The following is a 20839-nucleotide window of genomic DNA, read 5'->3' as shown; positions in this document are numbered from 1 at the left end:
ATTTGAAATGTATTCAATTTTTCTGAAACTTTTCTGTAAAAGAACGTGGAACTTATGTCCTTTCATCACATAAGCGACGATATTATCACGCATGTAGGTGTTTGTGGCCACGTAAGCAATGTGAAAAATTCTAGTGATAGCATTACATAATTGGCAATTTCCCGCAGATGTGAATATACATACTTAGATATTTTTAACTCATAGTTTAGCGGATTTAATGTAAATATTTTCGAAGGACAAAGTATTTCTGGATATAACCCGAACTTTTCTCGCAATCTTTGCAAAATTCATTAACTTATGGCCAACATGTGCTGTAATAAAATTTCGTTTTTACAATGAGTGTTCAATAAAATAAATATTGAAGCAATTAAATATTACAAGGATGCAATAAAATATAACAATGTATTAGAAAGCAGTATAATTTATAAACGCGTTTAATTAAGTTATTAATTGAATTGGTACAAATACAAATTGAATTATTGAACTCCGTTTTACGAGAACGTAATATTTTATTAATATTGCCTCGAATGAGGAAACATGCGTGTACATGGCAATGTAAATGTCAAAAATAATTATTCGTTATTCATTCAATGACGCAATCGTGAGTAACAACGCGAAAGTAACGAGTTTTTTTTATACGTTTGCATTTTTTGTTCAGTCGACATTGTTTCGATTAAAAGAATATACAAAAAAATTTTAACTATACAAGAATACAAATATTCAATTTCATATTTTTTAATTAATCAGAAGCACGAGCTTTTTTTTTATTTGAACGGAATCTGAATTAAAGCTTTGATATATGAGCAAGAGATGTGGCGTGCAGGAAATAGAATTCCAGTTGGAAATATTGAACGGTCATAATCTTCTATTTCTATTCAAAACAAGGTCTATAGAGACTCTAACGAAAATACTGGGAATATATTTTCGGATGACGATGAATCATTTTGCACAGGATGGATCGAAATTACTCCATGATATAATCTAGTCACGGGCAGGCAAATGTTCCGGCGATGAATGATGACGAATACACGTTACTAGGAAAATATGCAACAGTTACCGTTATTGTTATTGTAATAGCGTCGTCATACTAATCTCATGCATTTTTTTAATGTTATGGTTTAAAAATGTTTAATTTTTTAAAACTTTTTCATATATATATTTTTTTTATTTTGGCGCAATTTTCTGATTTTAACACTTTTTTGAAAAATTTTTAACATTTTTTTAAATTATGAAATGTTGAGCAAATTCTTTAACTGGAAGTCATTCTTTAAAGAGTTATTGTGTTTTTGATTGATAACTTTTTACCTTTTTTGAACCGATTTTGTTAAAATTATATTATTTCGTAGTGTTGCAAAGATGATTTTCAATTATTGTCTATTTAAACTAATTGTAAGAAAGAATTCTAACTCTTTTTCGTGCATCTTCGTGTATCTCTTTAGAGATATAAAATGATAATTATTTTTCTAATATGTGATAAGTAAGTAAGTGATTCTCTGTTTCACATTTTCAATTGCGAAGCTTTTGCTAAACTGTTTTTGCGAGATTTGGACAATTTATTTTAATGATAAATATGTTTAATAAAAAATTAGAAAATGACTGTTTAATTGAATCTTTAAAATACAATTAAACAATATTACTTCTTGTGTATATATATATATATATATATATATATATATATATTTGAAATAATATCAAGTAAATAATATAAATTAATATTGAAAATAAAATCTCGGTCCTTCAACAAATCATTCACTAAAAATATTAATTAGAAAACTTAGTTAAAGAATCAGCTTTATATTTACGGTAGAATTATGATGAAATAAAAATACAATGTTTATGAAATTGTATCGCAGAGAAATTGCATAAAACATAAAAATATCCTAGAAAATTTCTCGAGATTTTCTCGGAAAAGTTATTACATTTGAAAAGACTAAATTATGATTAAATCTCTCTCTCTCCCTCTCTCTACATTTATTTTTATCTACATAATTATAAATAAACAGTAAGAATAAACAGTTTGTGCTCCATACTAATTGACACAATTTTTCAAGTAAGATTATTTTGAAAAAACAAAAATTAAAAATAAATGTGGGAAGGTCTGACGAATCTAAGATTAATTCAAGACTCGGTGAGAAGAGCGAAGGATCGCGAGTGTTTAAAAGTACTCGAGTGCAGAGGGTTGAAAGAGTTTCTAAAAATGTCTGCAATTGGTTTAATTGAAATGTTGTTATATAATTTTTAATATTTTATCTGTTGACACGAGAACGCCCAGTGCTCTCGACCACAGGCTCCACGTACTCGGTATCCTCTTATTTATTTGTCAGGAGACGGACGTCGCTGCGCATGTGGAGCGTCCTGGCCTGCGCGGGCTGCATCGACCCTCAAACCCATTTCGTACTCTCCAGCAGTACATGCCTAGCCGGATCCCACCGTGTCGGGATAATCGGGAAAATAAGTGAACCGATATCGTATCGAATTGGTCGAGTTAACGGTTTAACAATTCGCCATCGAAGAAACGAGAGAGCGAGAGAGAGAGAGAGAGAGAGAGAGAGAGAGAGAGAGAGAGAGAGAGAGAGAGAGAGAGAGAGAGGGAGGGAGGATCTTGATAAGGCGAAAGAGGAACCGCGGACATCCGAGCGAACGCGTTTCTGATTACGTTATCTGCCTTACCAGAGTATATATGCACTGACACGATTTTTGTTAACTTGTTTTTTAAGGGCATCGTTCGTCGAAATAATTTAGAAGTTAAATAACCACGATCATAGATTTAATTTTGCGAAAGTGGCGAAGAGAGCTTTGTGCGTGCATTAAAATAAAACGTTAAAAATATGTCGATCTTGTTGCTTAATTCTCTATTATTGCTAAAGAAAATCAAAATAATAACCAGAAACTTTTAATTCTCAATATTTTTAACAGTTATTTTTGTTGATAATTGATATGCAGCGTCGAATCTTCCATTGAAACCCACTAAAAAATCTTGAACTTTGTTATAAACGTTCTCAAAAACTAACCGGTGAAAGAAATCTAAAAAAAATTCACGTGCTGGCATTATTTATAAAAGAGTTTGTTTTAAACTTTTTGGAATTCTTCACGGAATTTCTGATTCTACTTACAACTTCCTTAAGTAATTAATCGTTTTAACTTGGCAGAGACGAGTCTTAAATCCCATTACTATGTTGTAAACTGTTCGAGAAGCGCTCTCATTATGCCACAAGAAAATACTTAGTAATGAATCTTAACGCAACTAGGATTAAATGAAAACTGTTTTCCATTCTGCGGTCTAAATCGTTTTAATTATCAAATCGTGTTTGATATCGTCCATTAAAACATTAATTACTAAAATGAAGATACGTATACCGTATCTTGTTTTACTTATTAAAAAAATGTAAACTCGTTCAATAATAGAAAACTTAATGCGATGGATTTAATGCAATGCTTTGCGAACATTATTTTAAGCGAATTTATTCCTGACGAACGAATTTATTTCGAGCTCTTTCGCTGAAGTCGCTTCCTTCTTGTTTTTTTTTTGCGCGTAAATAGTTTAGCTGTTTAGCAATAGCATTCATTAACATTCGAGCTGTGTTGCACATAGGTTAGTAATTTTCCTGATAACAACTTGAATTTTTTACGACGCAGCAATTCTAACGACACGACGCAGGTGTTCATCGACCGCGGTCTGCAGACAACATTGACGTGACATTAAGAATTGTGCATAATAAAGCCAATTCTTTAAGACAGATAAATTTCTGCTTTACAACTTTTCGAAAAACATGTATATACAGCGGGGAGAGATACGTAACATTTTGATTAATAATATACTTTAAATATTTATAAAACTCGAAAATTGTATGATAAAATTTTAACGAACTTTGAAGATGCTTCGATCTTTCGATTCTTAATATTTTTTAAGAAAATACTTATTTTACATAAATTTTATAATACGAATAGGATACAAATGTATACAAATATAATTCTAAAGACGCGCTAAGCAAATGAAATTTATGAAATAATTCAATTCTAAAATTAATCCTCGTCTCTTCAGAGACGCACGAGAGACGCGGCTCGAAGAACGGTATCCCGTCGTATTCCGTTTGCTTCCCGTTTTGCTACTCCTGCATACAGTACATAATACATAGTCGTAATAGCTAGCTCGGATTCACCTGCTCTTTCGCCCGCTAATTCGTTCACACGCACTAATTGCTCCCTTCTTGATCTCCTTCGTGTCGAGCTGCTTCGCGTTGCTTCACCGAGCATGGCGTTCATACGGGGCGTTTCACAAGAGTGCTGTGTCGCCTACAGAAAGATAGTCCACGTTATAAAATATTAAAATACCTAAAATACCTCAGAATAATTTTTCTCTTTGAGTCTTCACTTATTGAAAAGTGTCTCGAAAATTTTACGTAGCAAACTAGGAATCGAAAAGTCTTTCTTTTTTCGTATAATTAACAAATTGATAGCACCAGGGGATTTTGATGAGATATATCTAAAAGAAAAACAACTAATATATTTTAAAGTCCATATAATTTTCTTCTCACCGTTACTTTCAGAATAGCAGATCTCAAAGCTATTATTTATCTCATCGTGTTCTTCTATTCTTTTTGAAAATTTTCTTCTAAAAAGATGGCATTATTTGTTTTTTATCTTTTGCTTATGATAAATGCAAATATAATTTATTTAAACACTTTTAAAAATTAATAGAGTGATTGAGAAATATAATTCTGAATCTTAATAATCTAAATTTTAATCTTGATATGCGAGAATGGGTCTCTTATCGATTTGCAAAAGACGTTCTGTAAAATCGATCGTCTAAAAATGAATGGTTTGCAGAAAAGGGTGTCGACAATTGTTGCGTGTAAAATCACGCGACGATGTGAAGATAAAAACGGTAGAAACAAGAAAGCAAGAACGCTTTCTGCGAACGCTAAAATCGCGAACGTGAATTAAAGAAAAACTGTCTCGATGGTTCTTCGTGGCTTGTTGGCCCCTGCGGCAGCTCGTTGGAGGAGAAATAAAACCGCGAAAAGGTAAAATGAGCATTGCTGCGTGATTATTAAAGAAATATATATTTTTCTCCTTTTATGTATTAGATGTGTGACTTTACTGACCAGAATTCTGAACTAAAGTTAAGTAAAGAAAGGCGCCACTTAAAATAATCCCATTAATTTTGAATGAAGAACGTCGAGAAGCATATTAACAATTAACAAACTGATTTTGTCATCGTTATTACCGGTTAAACTGAATCGTCGATTGGTTAAGCTCAATTGTGTCCGTTTTAATTAATGGATTTCGATCGTGCGTAAGCGACTCGCGTTTATAACGCTCAATTACAAATTACAAGTGTAGGCGCACGCTCAAGTGTATATCACTTAAACAGATCACTGCGGTAGACCGCTGAAAGACCCGGATCGTATTGCGTTAATTGGTTACTCGCATTAATTCAATCCGTTTCGTTTCAGAAGCCAGAACGCCGCCTGGGACAGCGTGAACGCGCCTGCCGGCCAGTTGGGATTGTCACGATATGGACCGCAGGTGATGAGCGTGCTGTGTTTATGCACCTCCAGCATCCATCAGTCCACCCGTAACGTCACGCAGACCGGCAAGATACTTCCAAGTCCGCCGTCAGACACCCTTTGCGAGCAGCGAATAACGCCCTCGCAGGAAATACCCACTGACGAGCTGGCTCTATTAGCTAAACTGGAAGAAGCCAATAGGTGAATAATCAAGTGGCCCTCGCCTATTGTTTGATACCACAGCACATCGACCGCTACATCTCCGAGTTTGCAAGAATCGAACGATTCTTGTGTCCTGCACGGACCGATAAATCGATACCTACCTAACAAACGCAGAAAGCAAAATTCTCACCCTTTCCGCTTTTCAAGATTTGTGACACAATTGGAAAGACCTCTTGCATGTACACATATTTGGATAAATAACCTGAATTTCCTTTTGTTTCAAGTTTAGAATAAAAATGTTAAATGTTAATTTTGCTACACATTTTGGCTTGGAAATGATGCACAGTAGGATGCAAAATAAGCCTGCACTTTTAACTCAAAATCGAAAAATATGGGAAAAGACGTAAGTTTTGTTTTTCTATTTCCTTCGTATAACGTGTGAAGTTAATTTATCTCGACTAACGCGCGTTATCAAATTCAACATATAATAATTTATAAGAAAAAAATATTTAATTTACAAATGTATTTTTAAAGAATATATTTGTCAGAAATATATATATAGAAGTCGCTTGTATAACTTTGCAAGATATCAGACATATCTATCTATATCGATGGTTTGCAAAAATTGTATCTAACGCACGTAACTTACGTAATGGCTCGCGAATAAAGTACCGAAATATTGTGTAAAATGCTGTGTAAATTCACGCGTTATTCTCCGCGGGATATAGCGCCAATAAAAAAAATCATGATTTTATTAATTCCAGGCTGATCGAATCCGATGCAAAGTCACTGAATTCTCTCCAGAGCAATCACAGCAGGAAGGGCTCCGATACATCTCAGGTGTCTGTGGCGTCGGGGGGCAGCGGAGGTAACGGAGACGCTGCACCCCGACGCCACAACCCAGCCGATGGCGAAGAGAATACGTGGACTCTCTGGGGTCACATAGTGGCTGACTGGGATTATCATTGGAAGAAACGAAAAGAATTTGTTAAGGAATTGGTTCGTCAAGGCATACCTCATCACTTCAGGTAACACATATACACATGTGTATTGAAAGATATTGTATCTTATCAATGCTAATGATTTAGAGCATTATCTAGTTGATTAGTTTTATATACAATGTATATACATGTCGTCATTGCTGTAAATGTAAAAACAATGTTTATTTTATATTAAAACTTAATATAGGCCATATATCATTTTAGGGGCATTGTTTGGCAATTACTAAGCGGTGCCCATGATTCTCCAGTTAAGAAGCAATTCGCCGAGTATATTAAAGCAACATCAGCCTGTGAAAGGATAATTAGAAGAGACATCGCTAGGACATATCCCGAACATGATTTTTTCAAAGAAAAAGATGGTTTTGGTCAGGAGAGTTTGTTTAACGTTATGAAAGCGTATAGTCTACATGATCGCGAAGTAGGATACTGCCAAGGTTCAGGATTCATAGTAGGATTACTTTTAATGCAGGTAAAGTGCTAATAACATTATTATTATTAGTTATGAAATTAAAACAAGTACGATAAAAACAAGGAATTATCCATAAATTTCTTTTTATGAACTTGTATCTTTGTTGATTTTTTATTCTACATGAAAAAAAGAAAGGGAAAACATATGCACATAGCTCGAATAATTTTGTATATTGTTGCAGCAAATGCCAGAAGAAGAAGCTTTTGCCGTACTCGTAGCGTTAATGCAAGAGTATCGCTTACGGGACATGTTCAAACCAAGTATGGCTGAATTAGGGGTATGCATGTATCAGCTAGAACACTTAGTTGCTGATGCACATCCCGAACTTCATGCTCATTTCACGGCCCAAGGTTTCCATACGTCGATGTATGCATCTTCTTGGTTTCTTACACTATTTACCACAGCGCTAAGCCTTCCCCTAGCGTGCCGCATTTTTGACGTCTTTCTATCAGAGGGGATGGAAATTATCTTTAAGGTTGCATTGGCGATGTTGCAGTTAGGCAAGGAAGATTTGCTCAGTTTGGATATGGAGGGCATGTTAAAGGTAAAATTTTATTTGAAAAGTTGCGCTATTCACTCATAAGTCGTTAGATTAGATTCAAGAAATTATTGTCGGGGCCCAAATTTAATTTTTAGCATATTTTATATTTTTAAACGAGAATATGGATTTATATGTGTGCTCACTTTATTTAAGATGACACTAATAACTTTTCTTTTTCATGCAGTTTTTCCAAAAGCAATTGCCTGGAAAGGCCGAAAAAGATCCCGATGGCCTCATGACGCTCGCATATGGAATGAAAATCAATCCGAAAAGAATGAAGAAATTAGAAAAAGATTACACCATCTTAAAGATGAAGGAGCAAGAAGAGATGGTCGAGTTACGCAGGCTCAGAGCAGAAAACAGATTGCTTAGACAAAGAACTGAACTTCTAGAAGCTGAGTCCGCCGAGTTGGCCGATAGATTAGTTAGAGGTCAAGTGTCACGCGCCGAAGAGGAGGAGACCGCTTTCATAGCGCAGAGAGAATTGGCAGCGCTTCGCCATTCGCATCTCGAGACGAGCCATCAGCTCGAACAAGCTCATGAGGAATTGAGATCATTATCGATCCTTCTCGAGGAGAATGTGACGTCAAGACAGTCGTCACTCGACGAGATATTAGTGAAGCAAGAAGCATTATCGCAAAAGGAGGAAATGATACAATGTTTGCAAGAGGAATTGGTTAGAGTTAGATTACACGAGGCGGAAAACGATGCACTGATTCGGGAACTCAGAGGAAGGATACAAGAATTGGAACAAGATAAGAAGACTTTGCGCGAATCGACACCGGACAATTCCGTTGCTCATTTGCAAGAGGAACTTATTGCAGTTAAGCTTAGAGAGGCGGAAGCCAATTTATCTTTAAAGGTAAAGTCTTCCACGTCTCTGCATACAATATCTTGCCATTTCTTACGAATATCACACTAATGCTAGATGGATTTACATAACTATGTCTCACACAGGACCTACGGCAGAGGGTCATGGAGCTAAGTGCAGCTTGGCAGAGGCATTTACAAGAGCATCGGTCCGCTCAATCAGCGCCTGCCGCTGATTCTACGCCAAAGAAGCTGCTCTTCTGGGAGAATCGGGGTCACGAGGTGCAGAAGTTTGAGGAAGACTTAATGACTACCAGAATTCGAGAGATGGAAGCGTTGACCGAAGTTAAAGAATTACGACTTAAAGTTATGGAGCTTGAAACTCAGGTGCAGGTAGCAACTAATCAGCTCCGTAGACAAGACGAGGGTGGGAAAGTACTTAAAGACGAATTGGAAGCTGCGTTAGCACGGGAGAAGGATCTGGTTGCCAAGCTGAGAGAACAACAGCACAAGTATTCCGATCTGGAATCGAAAATGAAGGACGAAGCTATGATGGCTAGGATACGCGATGCCGAACACGCGCAGCAAGTGGCGGAACTTACGCAGAAAATATCTCTTCTCGAGTTGAAGGTTACTTTCACATATGTTATTAACAAATGTTAATGCTAAAAGACTTGAATATAATAACGTCTAACATTTTTGTAGAATGAGGAGATGCATGCGGAAGGCGAACTTAGGAATAATTTAGATGACAGTGAGAAAGTAAGGGAGCTTCAAGATAAGGTCGCTGAATTAAAAGCCGAGGTATGTGGAATTAAAAAATTCACCTTGTTCATTGTACTAACACACACAAAAGCAGTATCTCGGAATATTGCAGTAAGGGGTGAACTATGTTTTATAGTACAAAATATATGTATATTTTTCTTGTAATATAATGTATATTAGGGGAAACTCAATAAGTTCATATTCTATGCAGGCATATTAATTATATAAATAAGATCATAAAAAAATATTTTATCATTGAGCAACAACTCATATAGCACACAACATACATCTGTGGTGATATCGTATTATATATGTCTTTTAAATAGTTTCAGGTGTGTAATAAAACATGAAATTTGTTTATTTTTTTAAGTAAATATTACAAATATTGCAACAGTATAGTAAACGTTTCTATTACAGCTGAACAGTAAACAAAAGTAACTTGAAATAATAATTTATATGATTAGTAAATATTTAATAACTTTATTCAATTATTTCATTAATAAATTTATTACTTTTATAATTATATAATCGCAATTACAGTTTTTAGCAATAATTAAATTTTTTGAATATTTTACGAAACCCCATTCAGAGATACAATAAAAATATTTTTCACTGTTTGTTCTTTTTAAAGCACTGCATTGTTACGTGTTCTTTCTTCTGATTCTACAATATATATGTGGTACTGCGTTTTATAAAATAATTCGATTATCATGATAAATACATTACAGTATTAATTACTGATCTTTTTGATATCATGTTAATATCGATGCCAGGTATTTACGTTTAAATGTGATATATATGTTATCTAAGATTGTATAAAAGACACCATACAGTCCTAACAAATGTATTATATGTAAATTGAACGTTTTGATTTTCAATATGCTATCACAGATTGCACTCATAAACTACAAAATTGCGCCTACCATATGCAAAAAGACATTTCACATTGCTAAATCCATAAACATAAAGATATCGTAACTCATTATTGATGTCATACACTTACAAGATGCACATATCGCACCTCTTACTGCAATTTAACGCTAACCAACACGCTTCATAACATCGTCGCTTCTGGTGGACTGCAGAGAGAAAAAAAATGACTAAAATCTGTTTTGTCAGTGAATATTGAGGACATACTCCATTTCCTTGTGTATGTAGCTTGTTATTTTATTTATTTTGCTACCGTTCAATTACCGCTATATTAAAAAGACCTGTTACGTATATCTCTTACTAATAAATTAACTAACCCTATGTATTTTGTTAACAATAAAAAAATCGACGCTTTGCCGTTTAATCGGTGAATGTACAGGTGCGATTTTTGAAACAGGATACACTCGATTTCGTTGCGCAAAGAGATAATATCTACGGTGATAATATCTACGAATTACATTCTTATTGTGTAACGGTGTCAAGCGGTAACTAATGCTAACCAGAAGGGACTAATCGTTGTTGCAAAACTAACCCTCTATTGCTGTGTTATCTCTGTCTCTCCTCAGTTCCCCACGCCAATCACCAGCCCGGAGACTGAGCCTTGGCGCTGGCTCGAGTAAGTCTTTATCCATGCGTAAGCATCATTTTCTATCGTCTCCGTGTATGTGCGTGGCATGATTTCTTTTACTGTAGATAAATCTGGTGCTGTAGCTCTGTATTTGTTGCTTACATTTTCCATCTAAGATTTCCGTTCGGAATTCTTGCCGTTAATAATCGTAGCGCTCATTTACATAGTGAGTAAACAGACTTAGATTTGCAATTCATAATTATCTGACAAAGTCATTAGACATGCATCGTAAGTGTATGTTATTATCGATATAATTAGTTTCGTGGAAAAAATTAATTAAATTTGTGTGAAAAACAGAAATTGTTTTGCGTAGAAGAATAGATTGAAGATGTTTCATTTAGTTAACGTATACAACTTTCAATGAATATTGTCGTGTAAATCGACATGAGTGGTAACATCGGACACGATCAGATGAATTAAAGTTAAAACTGAATTAAAATGTGGCTCACTTTCTGTATTATATGCGTGGTGATGTGGCATGGCGTGCTCTTCCCGTTTAACGGCATGCTTCCTTAAAATTAAGTTCACTGTTTCGTTCTGATAAACATTCGTGAGGCTGCTGCTTTTAACTCGAAGAAGAAAAAACGCATAGATGTGAAAGAGGCGTGGAAAGTATCCGCGCAAACATTCGTTAAACTTCACTAAATTAGTGCGGGATCGAGTTTTGAGTTTTTTTTTCTTCGATATATCATTCATTTGCACGATTTCATCCGATATGGTAATAAATTTGTATATACATTAATGCAATAAATCTTAGTAATAGAATCTTTATATTTACAATTTAGGAAATCAGAAAACTTGTAAACAATTCTTTCAAAATGTTTTTTAAGTTACAATTTTTAGAGCTATCTTTTCAGAAAAAAAGGGCAGAATTTTTTATTTGAATCTAATGGCGAAAAATAAATAATAATATAATTAATTTTAATGACATTATAACTGAGAAATATATAAAATGTATTTCTAGAAAATAATTGCAACACAGCTACGAAATTTCAAATTTAATTAGACAGAATCATCTTTTCTCTTAATAATATTCTCTGATCTCTCTTTTGTAATGAGAGTCAGATAGATATTTTTGTTTTGTGAAGGAGAACGTAGCAGGCTCTTTCTCTCTCCTCCTGGAGAATTACTTAGAAAATGCGTTTTGCATCGCTTCTGTCTGTCACAGGTCATGCGACTAGAGAGCTGGAAACAACGGTGGACGGGACTTGGCGGGCAAACCGTGCGAAGCTTTAGCGTCGATACTGAAAGCGAATTGGACGAGCGGGATCTCAGAATTTGCTTGCAGGATCATATCAATACGACCACGCCAAACTCACCCGAGGTATAGAATTCTATGTATACCAAGACCATTAGGCAGCTAACAATACTCCGTTATCGATGCGCACGAACCTTTTGTTCGTCGTCGGCTTTTGCTGTAGGAAATAACGCGTATGCGCTTAGACTGTAACACGACAGTAGACCGTAAATAATCCCGTTTAGTTACGTGTATTACTATTAGGCCAAATATAACAAATACGCATAGCCGTTAATTAATTATGCTAATAACGATGACGAAACGAAACAATGAAGCAGTAACGATAGATGCTTTCGATAATCGAAGTAATCTCGATCGTAATCAGGGCAACAATTATTAAAAAAAAAAACTTGGTTGTAATTTACATAATTCCGCATGTTGAAATTTCTTCAGAACGGTATAACGAAATAATGATTTTTCACCATATGGCGGCAAATATTGTTTATTTTACTAGCAATATTATTTTTATTAGTATTATATTTTATAGATTATATTACACAGAGTATTATAGAGCATATGTTAATTGTAGCTAATAGCAGAGTATTATAGAATATAACTAACACTTGTTTATATTAAGCAGTTAATGTTCGTAATAGTAATCTGTATTTGAAAGAGATTTATAATCGATACATGATAATCTCAAACAAACTATCAAAATTTGAAGCATGCAAATTTGAATTTGATTTTTCCATTAAAAACTAATCCCATTCCATAATTGCAGAAAGTATTTTATATAACATGTTTCTTATTAAGTTGCGAATTTGAATTTTAATAATTAATTTTTTTACATCAGTAGGGCTAATTTGAATCAAGAACTTTGAATCGGATTAGTCGTCGCTCTTGTCGAAATATATACATTCTTCTAATAACTTTGATTCTCCAAGGATTTCGAGAAAGACACGCATTCCAACTCTCGCCTAATCTCTTATCTCATTTTCCTGGAAGAGAGCAATTATCGAAATTAATAAGATTAATTTTAATAATTAATATTTATTTTTTATTATCTGTATTTTCTCTCGCGATACGAATGTAGATTTTTGTAGAAAATCCATATTCATTTCTTAACAAATACAGGACTTAATGTATGATACGTCAATATTTCGTCAATATTTGAAATGTGGATTTTTGTGTTATCTAAAGATCCGGACTGTCTCTTTTCTAACTTCGAAAGCTTGATTACGATCCGTAGATTATACGAAGATTATCATAGACTTTCCGTGACACACGCAACTGTTTTTTATACGCATGATATACTCTGTGTATTTTTTGTAATTCATACCAAATGTAATCGCATTTAAGAAGTTATATATTTAATGCCGGAAAACGTGGGGACAATGATGTATCACCGTTTTTTATAAAAATATGTATTTATATATTATATACATGTATATGTATGTGTGTGTGTGAGTGTGTGTGTGTCACGAAGAATCATCGCATACGAATTCACGATATTCATACAACACACATATACTGCGTGCGTTACTCGAATCGAAATTTAATTATCTAAAGTTTAAGACACATTATATATTCTCAAACAGGAGAGTATCGAATTCTTATTATTGTTGTTCTATATATGTATATTATTTGTAACATATTTAACGAATTTCTTAAAGGAAAAAAAGTAAGATTAATTTTTATGGATAATATGCAATTTGCGCACAGCACGAAGTGTGTGTGGTTAATTGATGATCAATTTTACGAGGAATTGTAAAAAAAAAAAACGCGATAAATCGACCGTAAATTGTTCCGAAGGAGAAACGCAAGAGTCGTCTCTCTCAATCGATTCCGGATTGCTGAAATTGAAACCGGACGAGATAATCGGAGGTACTTGTAAAAATTAGCACCTGAGCACAGCTCGCTCCTTTACCGTGACTTGGATAATTACTTCCAATGTAAGCATTCGCGTTTAGCTACTTTCTTTTACAGCAAGTCACCTTAGCCTACTTGCAACGCGTCTTCTCTCGCTTGGCCTAAATCGTTACGTCCCATTCCTTTGTTGCGTCAAATAACCCGGCATTGTTTTCAACCGTGTCACATTCGTAAATCCGTGTATCAACGCGTGAACCACTGAGTCACTTTCGACAGGAGCCCTCTTCGCTTTTCACGCATGCATGTGTGCAAATTAGCATGAGCGTGTCGTTAACGAAGTTACGACTGCGGCAAAACGATACTAATATTTTTTTTTCGCAACCTTTTGCGTCGCGCGAAAACGAATCCGCGCAGATTTGATAGTGAGAGACAAGGTACCAAAATTGATATTAATTAAGGATCGAACGGAGGATTGTAGAAAACGCGAATGATATTGACTGTTCACGACGTGTCGAGCGTTGTATTTATTTATAAGTAGCACGGCGAAGAATAAATGTGCAAGACCGAGAAGAAAGTGACGTTTGTATCTATACGTTTCTGAATTTAGCACAGATATTTACAGCGGCTCTTTTCCGATTCTGTTGCGCGCACGTCAAAGTTGTGCTGTTAATAAGATTACACGCTGCTACGGAGACTCGATTTAATCACCACGAATTCTTGGCGTCGTAGAATAGCGGTGAGTTACGACGTGCGAACCGCGTTTTAGTATCACAGTACCTATCTGTAGTTTCTGCGTCATTGAATCTGTGTATATAGACTGTCCTAGACCTGCCGAGCTGTCTTTCAGCCTCGAACAGTCGAGTTATTAATTAAATCCCCGATTGCTTCGACGTTGTATGGCTTCGATATAATTATGAAATTGTCTGGAGAGAGAAATTGTGCAAATTGAAGAGTGCGCTTAAGCGAATTAAGCCCCAAAAGCGCTAATCGATAATTAAATTGTTACTGTTCAGTAAGCTCGAAGCGAATCTGACGTCAATGATAATTTAGTTTCATTATTTATCTTGAATTGAAGCTTTCAATGACTGTGATACGATCTCTTTTCAGAGACTAGAGCCGCTACGTCGAACCAGGTAGACTTCAGTCTAATTTGCGCCGTAAAAAGAAAGAAAACGACTGAAATAGAATCTATTGAAATAATGCAAAGTACGGCTCGCTAGGTCGGGAACACCTATAGTGTACACGATGCGAATTCATTCCGTTTAATTGAATTATTGATCGTGGCGCGATGAAAATGAAGTAACAAATAAACAACTACGATTGCATCCAACGGTATCAATAAATTAAGTTACATACACCACGTTGTTTCCGAAAGTAAATCACTATCGTTAGCCGTCAAGCGTTCTCGGGAGCGAACGACCCCTCGACACATCTCCCCTAAGTTTAGTTTCGGATTTAATCCGGAACGCGTACAACGTTTCCAGACTTTAATGAAAGTTGAATTTACTTCACATTCGGACTTTTATCTTTTATTTTATTTTAATAGCTGCGTGTTATCGTATATGTCCTTTGGCTTGCGGGATACGAACATTTCGTACATCGACACCGAGATTTCGTACGTCGACACCGTTATTTTATCGGTCGTTCGTGAGCAGCGACGAACGCGAACGGTAGCGTCGAAGGTTTTGCGGTGCGTCGCGCCGACGGTATTAATAATTTAGCGCGCGGTTCTTTTTTTTCTTTTTCTTCGCAGAAAGCAGAGCGCGTTCGATCGCGGCCATGCGACACGGTGACGCACGGCCGAGATGTGGGGTGTGCATTCGTTCCTATTGCGACGGCGGAAGGTCATCGGGGAGACGGTTTGGCGGTCTCCCGAGCTACCGGCGAACGGCGGTCGATTATAATCTGCCCGCGGATCGATTTGCGGCGGCATTCCGCAGTTTTTCTCTCAGCGCGGTGCGACCACGAGATTAAAAAAAAGGAAAAAGAGATAGGGAATTTTTAATTTCATTTGAAGACCAGAACTGTTAAAGCGGCTTTGTAATTCTTTTCCTCCCTTCTTTTCTTCTTTCCCCTCTTTTAAGATATATAGATATTATATATTTTTTTCATATATACACTGCTATGTTAAATTACTCAATTTCAATCATTTTTAATCATTCCTCCGCCAGTCGCCACTGCTTTTACTCTGTATGTCGTTAATTGAACTAAATCAATGAAGTTGAAATGATACTGTTTTGTGTAATAATAGATTTCGACACGCGTGGTAGCTAAAAATAACAAAATGTCAAGCAAAATGTTATTTAATTCAAAATACCGGTTCAAATTTCATCCTTCAATATTCAACACAACGTATATACATATAATAGAAATATTCCTCCGTCATTTTTATTGCAACATATAAATGGTTAAATATGAGTAAATCAATTTACATTCCCCCTTCATTGCTTTGTTTAAAGATATATACATATTATTATATTTGAATAGTGAAAATGTATAACGTTAATATTCGTATATAGTTCTAACGTTAATTGGACGTTCTTTTCGCGTTGCATGCATGATGATACGCGTACGTGCGTTCGTGACCGAGCCCCAATGAACGAAATGATCCATATATCGATGCGGCCGTTGCGTGACAACGTGCGAAAGCTCGGCGGCTGATCGGACGCGCGTATATCGCGGCCCCGGCTGCGAACGATATTCTCAATGCGTATATACGTAGGTACGATCCAACGACAACGACATAATGCTCCTCGTAATCGGGAGAGAAGTAGCGCGTGCGAATGGTACATATTTTCCGAGTGAGTCAGCGCCCAAGCCCCATCCGCGTGTCCCCGCGTGGATCCAGAGCCGCGCCGCGCCGCGCGAAGGGTCGATTAATTGGATCGAACGAGAAAAACGATAGTCTATTTTAACCCACGTGGAGGACCGACGAGACCGCGTACACTTGGGCCGTTCCGTAAAAACGCCACGTGTCCGCCCTCCTCCTTCCCGTTAACGATAATTATCGCGATTATTTATTCGCGCCTGGGTGTGTATATGTACGCTTGAAACACACGTTGCACGTGCGATCGTTTCTTTTTCCCTTCTTTTTTTTTTTCTAAAAAGGAAACAATTGCGTTAATTCGTTTGACGATTCTCTTTCTCCGGAAAAGCCGCGACGGAAACATTTTATTTTAGCGAAGGAAATTTTCGGATGCGAGACTCTTGGCAAGCTAAAAATTCAAACCGTGACTTTTAATCAGATCTTGGATCTAGATCTAGATCTAATTATTCTATGCCATATGACACTGCGATGAGTTAAAAAAGAAACTCCGAATGTTTATGTCGATTTTGGTCGATAATATAAAACGCGTTGGATTGGTCTGTCGCGGTAAATGCGGTTTTTCTTTGAGAAGCTTGATTTACAATATTTTAGATTTTGTTATTCAAACGGTGATTTACAAAAGTATTCGAAAAATTGTCTCCTATCTCAATTTTCCAATCTTCTCGTGCATATCTTGTTAGTTTATCTTTTTTTAGCGATACGTTCTCCCCCCCCTTCTCTCTCTAATCTCTCTCTTTCTGAGAGATCGACTTAATTTAGAGAATTATCTCTGGGTGTCCTTTCATTCCTGGTTACGCAATCTGAATGTGTGTATCTGCATCGTTCACAATACCGCCGGCGATAAATCCGTAAAGTGGCTTCGTTAAGCGCAATAAACTCATCTCGATACCGCACATTTAACTACCAATGTGCGAGTGTCCAGGTTCAATAACTCACTGGCCCGCGTACACTTGTTCCCCATTAAATTAATACGGCACGATCCCCATCATTATAACCGTATGCCGCATTCATCAAATAGAATTCCAAAAGATAAATTTTAATACACGAACGTGACATGATTAGTTTCGGTTTGTTGTCCGTTGTTGTGTCAGTTCACACGCATTGAAACACGATTTTCCATTCTCAAAATGACTAATTAAGGTATAATCTTACAATATACATATATATATAATTATTACATTTTTTCTCCTTTATATTAACAATGTGTGATACTCTTAATACGCAAATTTGATTCGATTGATAACTATACAATTATTTTTTACACGTTGTGTCGTAGGAAATAATTTTTCTTATAAAAAATATAAAATGAATTATTCTTAATTGAGAAATGGCGAAAATATTTTTGAGAGAATCTTTATTTCGTACGAAGCAGTCGGTGGACACAAGAAACGAATAAATACAGTATATAACTATTCGAGTTACGATGTCAGTAGGTAATTGTTATATTTTTATCCCGGCAGGAGGAGGAGGGGGGAGGGGGGAGATTGCGTCGAAATCGGCAATTGTTGCTTCCGAGAGCGGAGTATTTTCAATAACGTCGGGTTGAAATAGGTTTTAAACGGTTATTCAACGTGTAAAAGAGAGACGCGCTACACGGGGTTGGTATAGAGTTCGGAAAAAACTCTTGGACGGTGAATAATGCACAAACGCATCGTAAGATTTTTCCAGGTGGGTGCGTTTTCTGATAACACGTTTCACCCAGATCGATATCGTTTTTTCTCGCGCCACCGGCACTACCGGGAAAGAGGGGGGGCCGGAGGGGGGCAGAACTGGCAGAAGAGAGAAGCGCGGAGGGTGCACCCTTATAAAGCCCCATTTTAGACGAATCGATTTTCAAGTGTTGTCGCACGCGAGAGAGAGAAGCTCGAGTATGCAACTCGTTTTAATTTCTTGCCATATGTCACCGCGACCGTGGAACTTTCACGTCGCTTTCAGTACAATATTAATCTTTATGTTCTTTTGTAACTATCTACCTTAATATATCGCGTATCGCGCGTAAGTCGTGTAATACAATGTATTTCGTTTCCAAACGTAAAGGAAAACGATGTAAAGCCTCCGTTACGCGAACGAATTCATTAACAAACAAATTTTACGTACAAATAAATTGCGTAGAAATACTTTAACAGTAAGTCAATATTGCCTCGTGACTCGTCACTCATCGTGTGATAACGTCAGTGACTTCGTGATTCGGTATTTCTTTGTCTTATTTGGTTACTCGGACCGGGACGTTAATTGTCTCCCGTTACTTCCAGGCATCGATAAGATATCTATGGATCGCGCTATGCCAATAAGTCGCTGCGCGATTAGAGAAAAAGAACTTCTCTATCTCAACAAAGCCGGAATGCCGTCAGAAAATAACCGTCTGCGGTTCAGTCCATTGAAAATAAGGAATTCCTCGAGTAACGATAGTTTCTACAAACATTTTCTCGCTGTCTATAAAGAAAAGTCGATAAGCGATTATATATATTCCTCTCTATCGCTTTCTCTCTCGTATTTTGCCTTCTGTCCGCTTTTTCCCCCGACGCGACGGTGTGAAAATTAATATCCGACTGCGCGGTCGAGATTGACCGCGCTAATATAATAGAGAAGTCGCGTTTATATAAAACAGCATTGTCTCTTCAACGGTCTCCACACCGTCGCGGCGTCGCGCGAGTTTTATCTGGAATTTTCGTCGTTCGAGAAAATCCATTCCCCCCGAGCTCCCACCCCCTCCTACCCCCGTCCCCCTCTCGATAATATTCCGCATCTGGCCGCAACAATGGCTCGATTGTGCGCGGCTCGATGTATAACGTTGCCCAGAGGCAACCGGTTAATTACCCGACGTCACAGTTACCCCGAATCGTCACTCTCGTATCGATCCCTTCCCGTGACGGACGCGAGATCGCCGGCCCCCTTCCCCCCCCCCCGCCCCGGAAAATATCCCGCGCGAATTTTGCATTCACGCGCGCGCTGCTCGACGACGCTCGGAATCAAGCAAAAAGTCAAGAGGGGAACGATCGACGAACATCCTTTTCGCTTTTCGTTTTCACGGTCGTTAACCCTCGTTACGAAACGCCGCGATAATTGATCCCCTCCCCCTCTTTCCCCCCTCATTCGGCCATTCATGGCGTTTCGGAAAAAGGAGAAACGCGCTTCCCACGCCGCGCGAATTGCGTTCGCCGTTTTTCCCGGAATGTTGAGAGCAAGACAATGAAAAGGAAAAGAAAAAGATACGCGCAGAATTCTCCGCTGGGGGGGCTCTGGCCCCGTCGGTCGCGCGCGCGACACGCCACGACGACGCAAGACCGCAAAGGGTTTAAACGTCCCGTCGGAAGGGTGTCGCGCACCTATCGATCGCGCGCACGTCCGCCGTCTCCCCCGGTCTATCGATAATTCCGAGGTGAAGCGCGCGCGCGCGAGGGTGCAATTCCAATCTCTAGGCTTAACACAATCTCGAAACGATATTCCAGCTGGACGGCGGCGATAGCCAGAGAAAAAGAAAGAAAGAATGCGACAAAGATAAAGATAAAGTCGAGAAAAGAGACGAGAGCGTCGGACGCACAGGCCGGGCCGAGCTTGCGCTCCCGCGGACGGCGCAAGTTCCGGCAAGTAGTTTTTCAAATAGAGTCCATCGGCCGGAGAAAGAGAGAGAGAGAGAGAGAGAGAGAGAGAGAGAGAGAGAGAGAGAGAGAGAGAGAGAGAGAGAATATGGAAAAAAGTAACCCGTGAAAAGGGGTTCGCTGTTGCGCCGCTCGCCACGCGCGGCGTTGCCGCGTTTCCGCGCGTGCGGCGCAGCGCTGTGCAACGCGCACGCGTTGCATCGGCGCGGCCCGGGACGTGCGCGCGAGCGATGGGACCGATCCGATTTTCGGCTCTCCGCCTCGGGAACGATCCTCCGTGCCCGGTCGATAGGACGATGGACCCCAGGAGCGTGATTAGGAACCCGGAGGGGGCCGAGTCGCGGCCGCCTCTTTATACGTTCGAGGCGCGCGTAAAACGGGGAGATTCGCGATATATGTTTGCCGTGAAGTTAGCTGAGATAGCCGAACAAAGGTACGGCACATACTTCCTTTCTCTTTCTTTCTTGTTCACGCTCCGTTTTTTTTTAATG

At 37.7% G+C, this 20839-nt stretch overlaps 1 protein-coding gene and 1 long non-coding RNA gene across 6 annotated transcripts; one reads left to right on the top strand and one right to left on the bottom strand.

Moving 5' to 3' along the window:
• The first annotated feature begins 2539 nt into the window (after nt 1-2539).
• On the top strand, nt 2540-15279 carry Evi5 (ecotropic viral integration site 5). Of its 5 annotated transcripts, none has more exons than XM_077424917.1 (11): nt 2540-2674; nt 4828-5024; nt 5457-5711; nt 6019-6075; nt 6437-6700; nt 6878-7142; nt 7324-7686; nt 7868-8545; nt 8641-9123; nt 9199-9297; nt 11985-15279. In XM_077424917.1, the coding sequence occupies exons 2-11, from the start codon at nt 4960-4962 to the stop codon at nt 12144-12146; spliced, it is 2691 nt and encodes an 896-aa protein (XP_077281043.1). In that variant the 5' UTR covers nt 2540-2674; nt 4828-4959; the 3' UTR covers nt 12147-15279. The 5 variants fall into 5 exon arrangements, with proteins under 5 accessions (XP_077281043.1, XP_077281045.1, XP_077281046.1 ...); XM_077424919.1 differs by lacking the exon at nt 2540-2674 and adding an exon at nt 10755-10804 and having other exon boundaries at nt 4292-5024; nt 11985-12130; XM_077424920.1 differs by lacking the exon at nt 2540-2674 and adding an exon at nt 10755-10822 and having other exon boundaries at nt 4292-5024; nt 11985-12057.
• On the bottom strand, nt 4153-10835 carry LOC143907882 (uncharacterized). Its single transcript, XR_013259996.1, has 3 exons — nt 10721-10835; nt 5432-5694; nt 4153-4293 (listed from the first exon to the last, which is right to left on the bottom strand). It is a non-coding gene; the product is annotated as an uncharacterized LOC143907882 (long non-coding RNA).
• Nucleotides 15280-20839: the final 5560 nt, after the last annotated feature.

The sequence above is a fragment of the Temnothorax americanus genome, unplaced genomic scaffold (assembly GCF_048541705.1).
Source record: "Temnothorax americanus isolate GAGA-0224 unplaced genomic scaffold, ASM4854170v1 Scaffold9, whole genome shotgun sequence".
NCBI lineage: Eukaryota > Metazoa > Arthropoda > Insecta > Hymenoptera > Formicidae > Temnothorax > Temnothorax americanus.
Note: the sequence above shows the minus strand (reverse complement) of the source record. Positions and strands in the feature narration are given on the sequence as shown.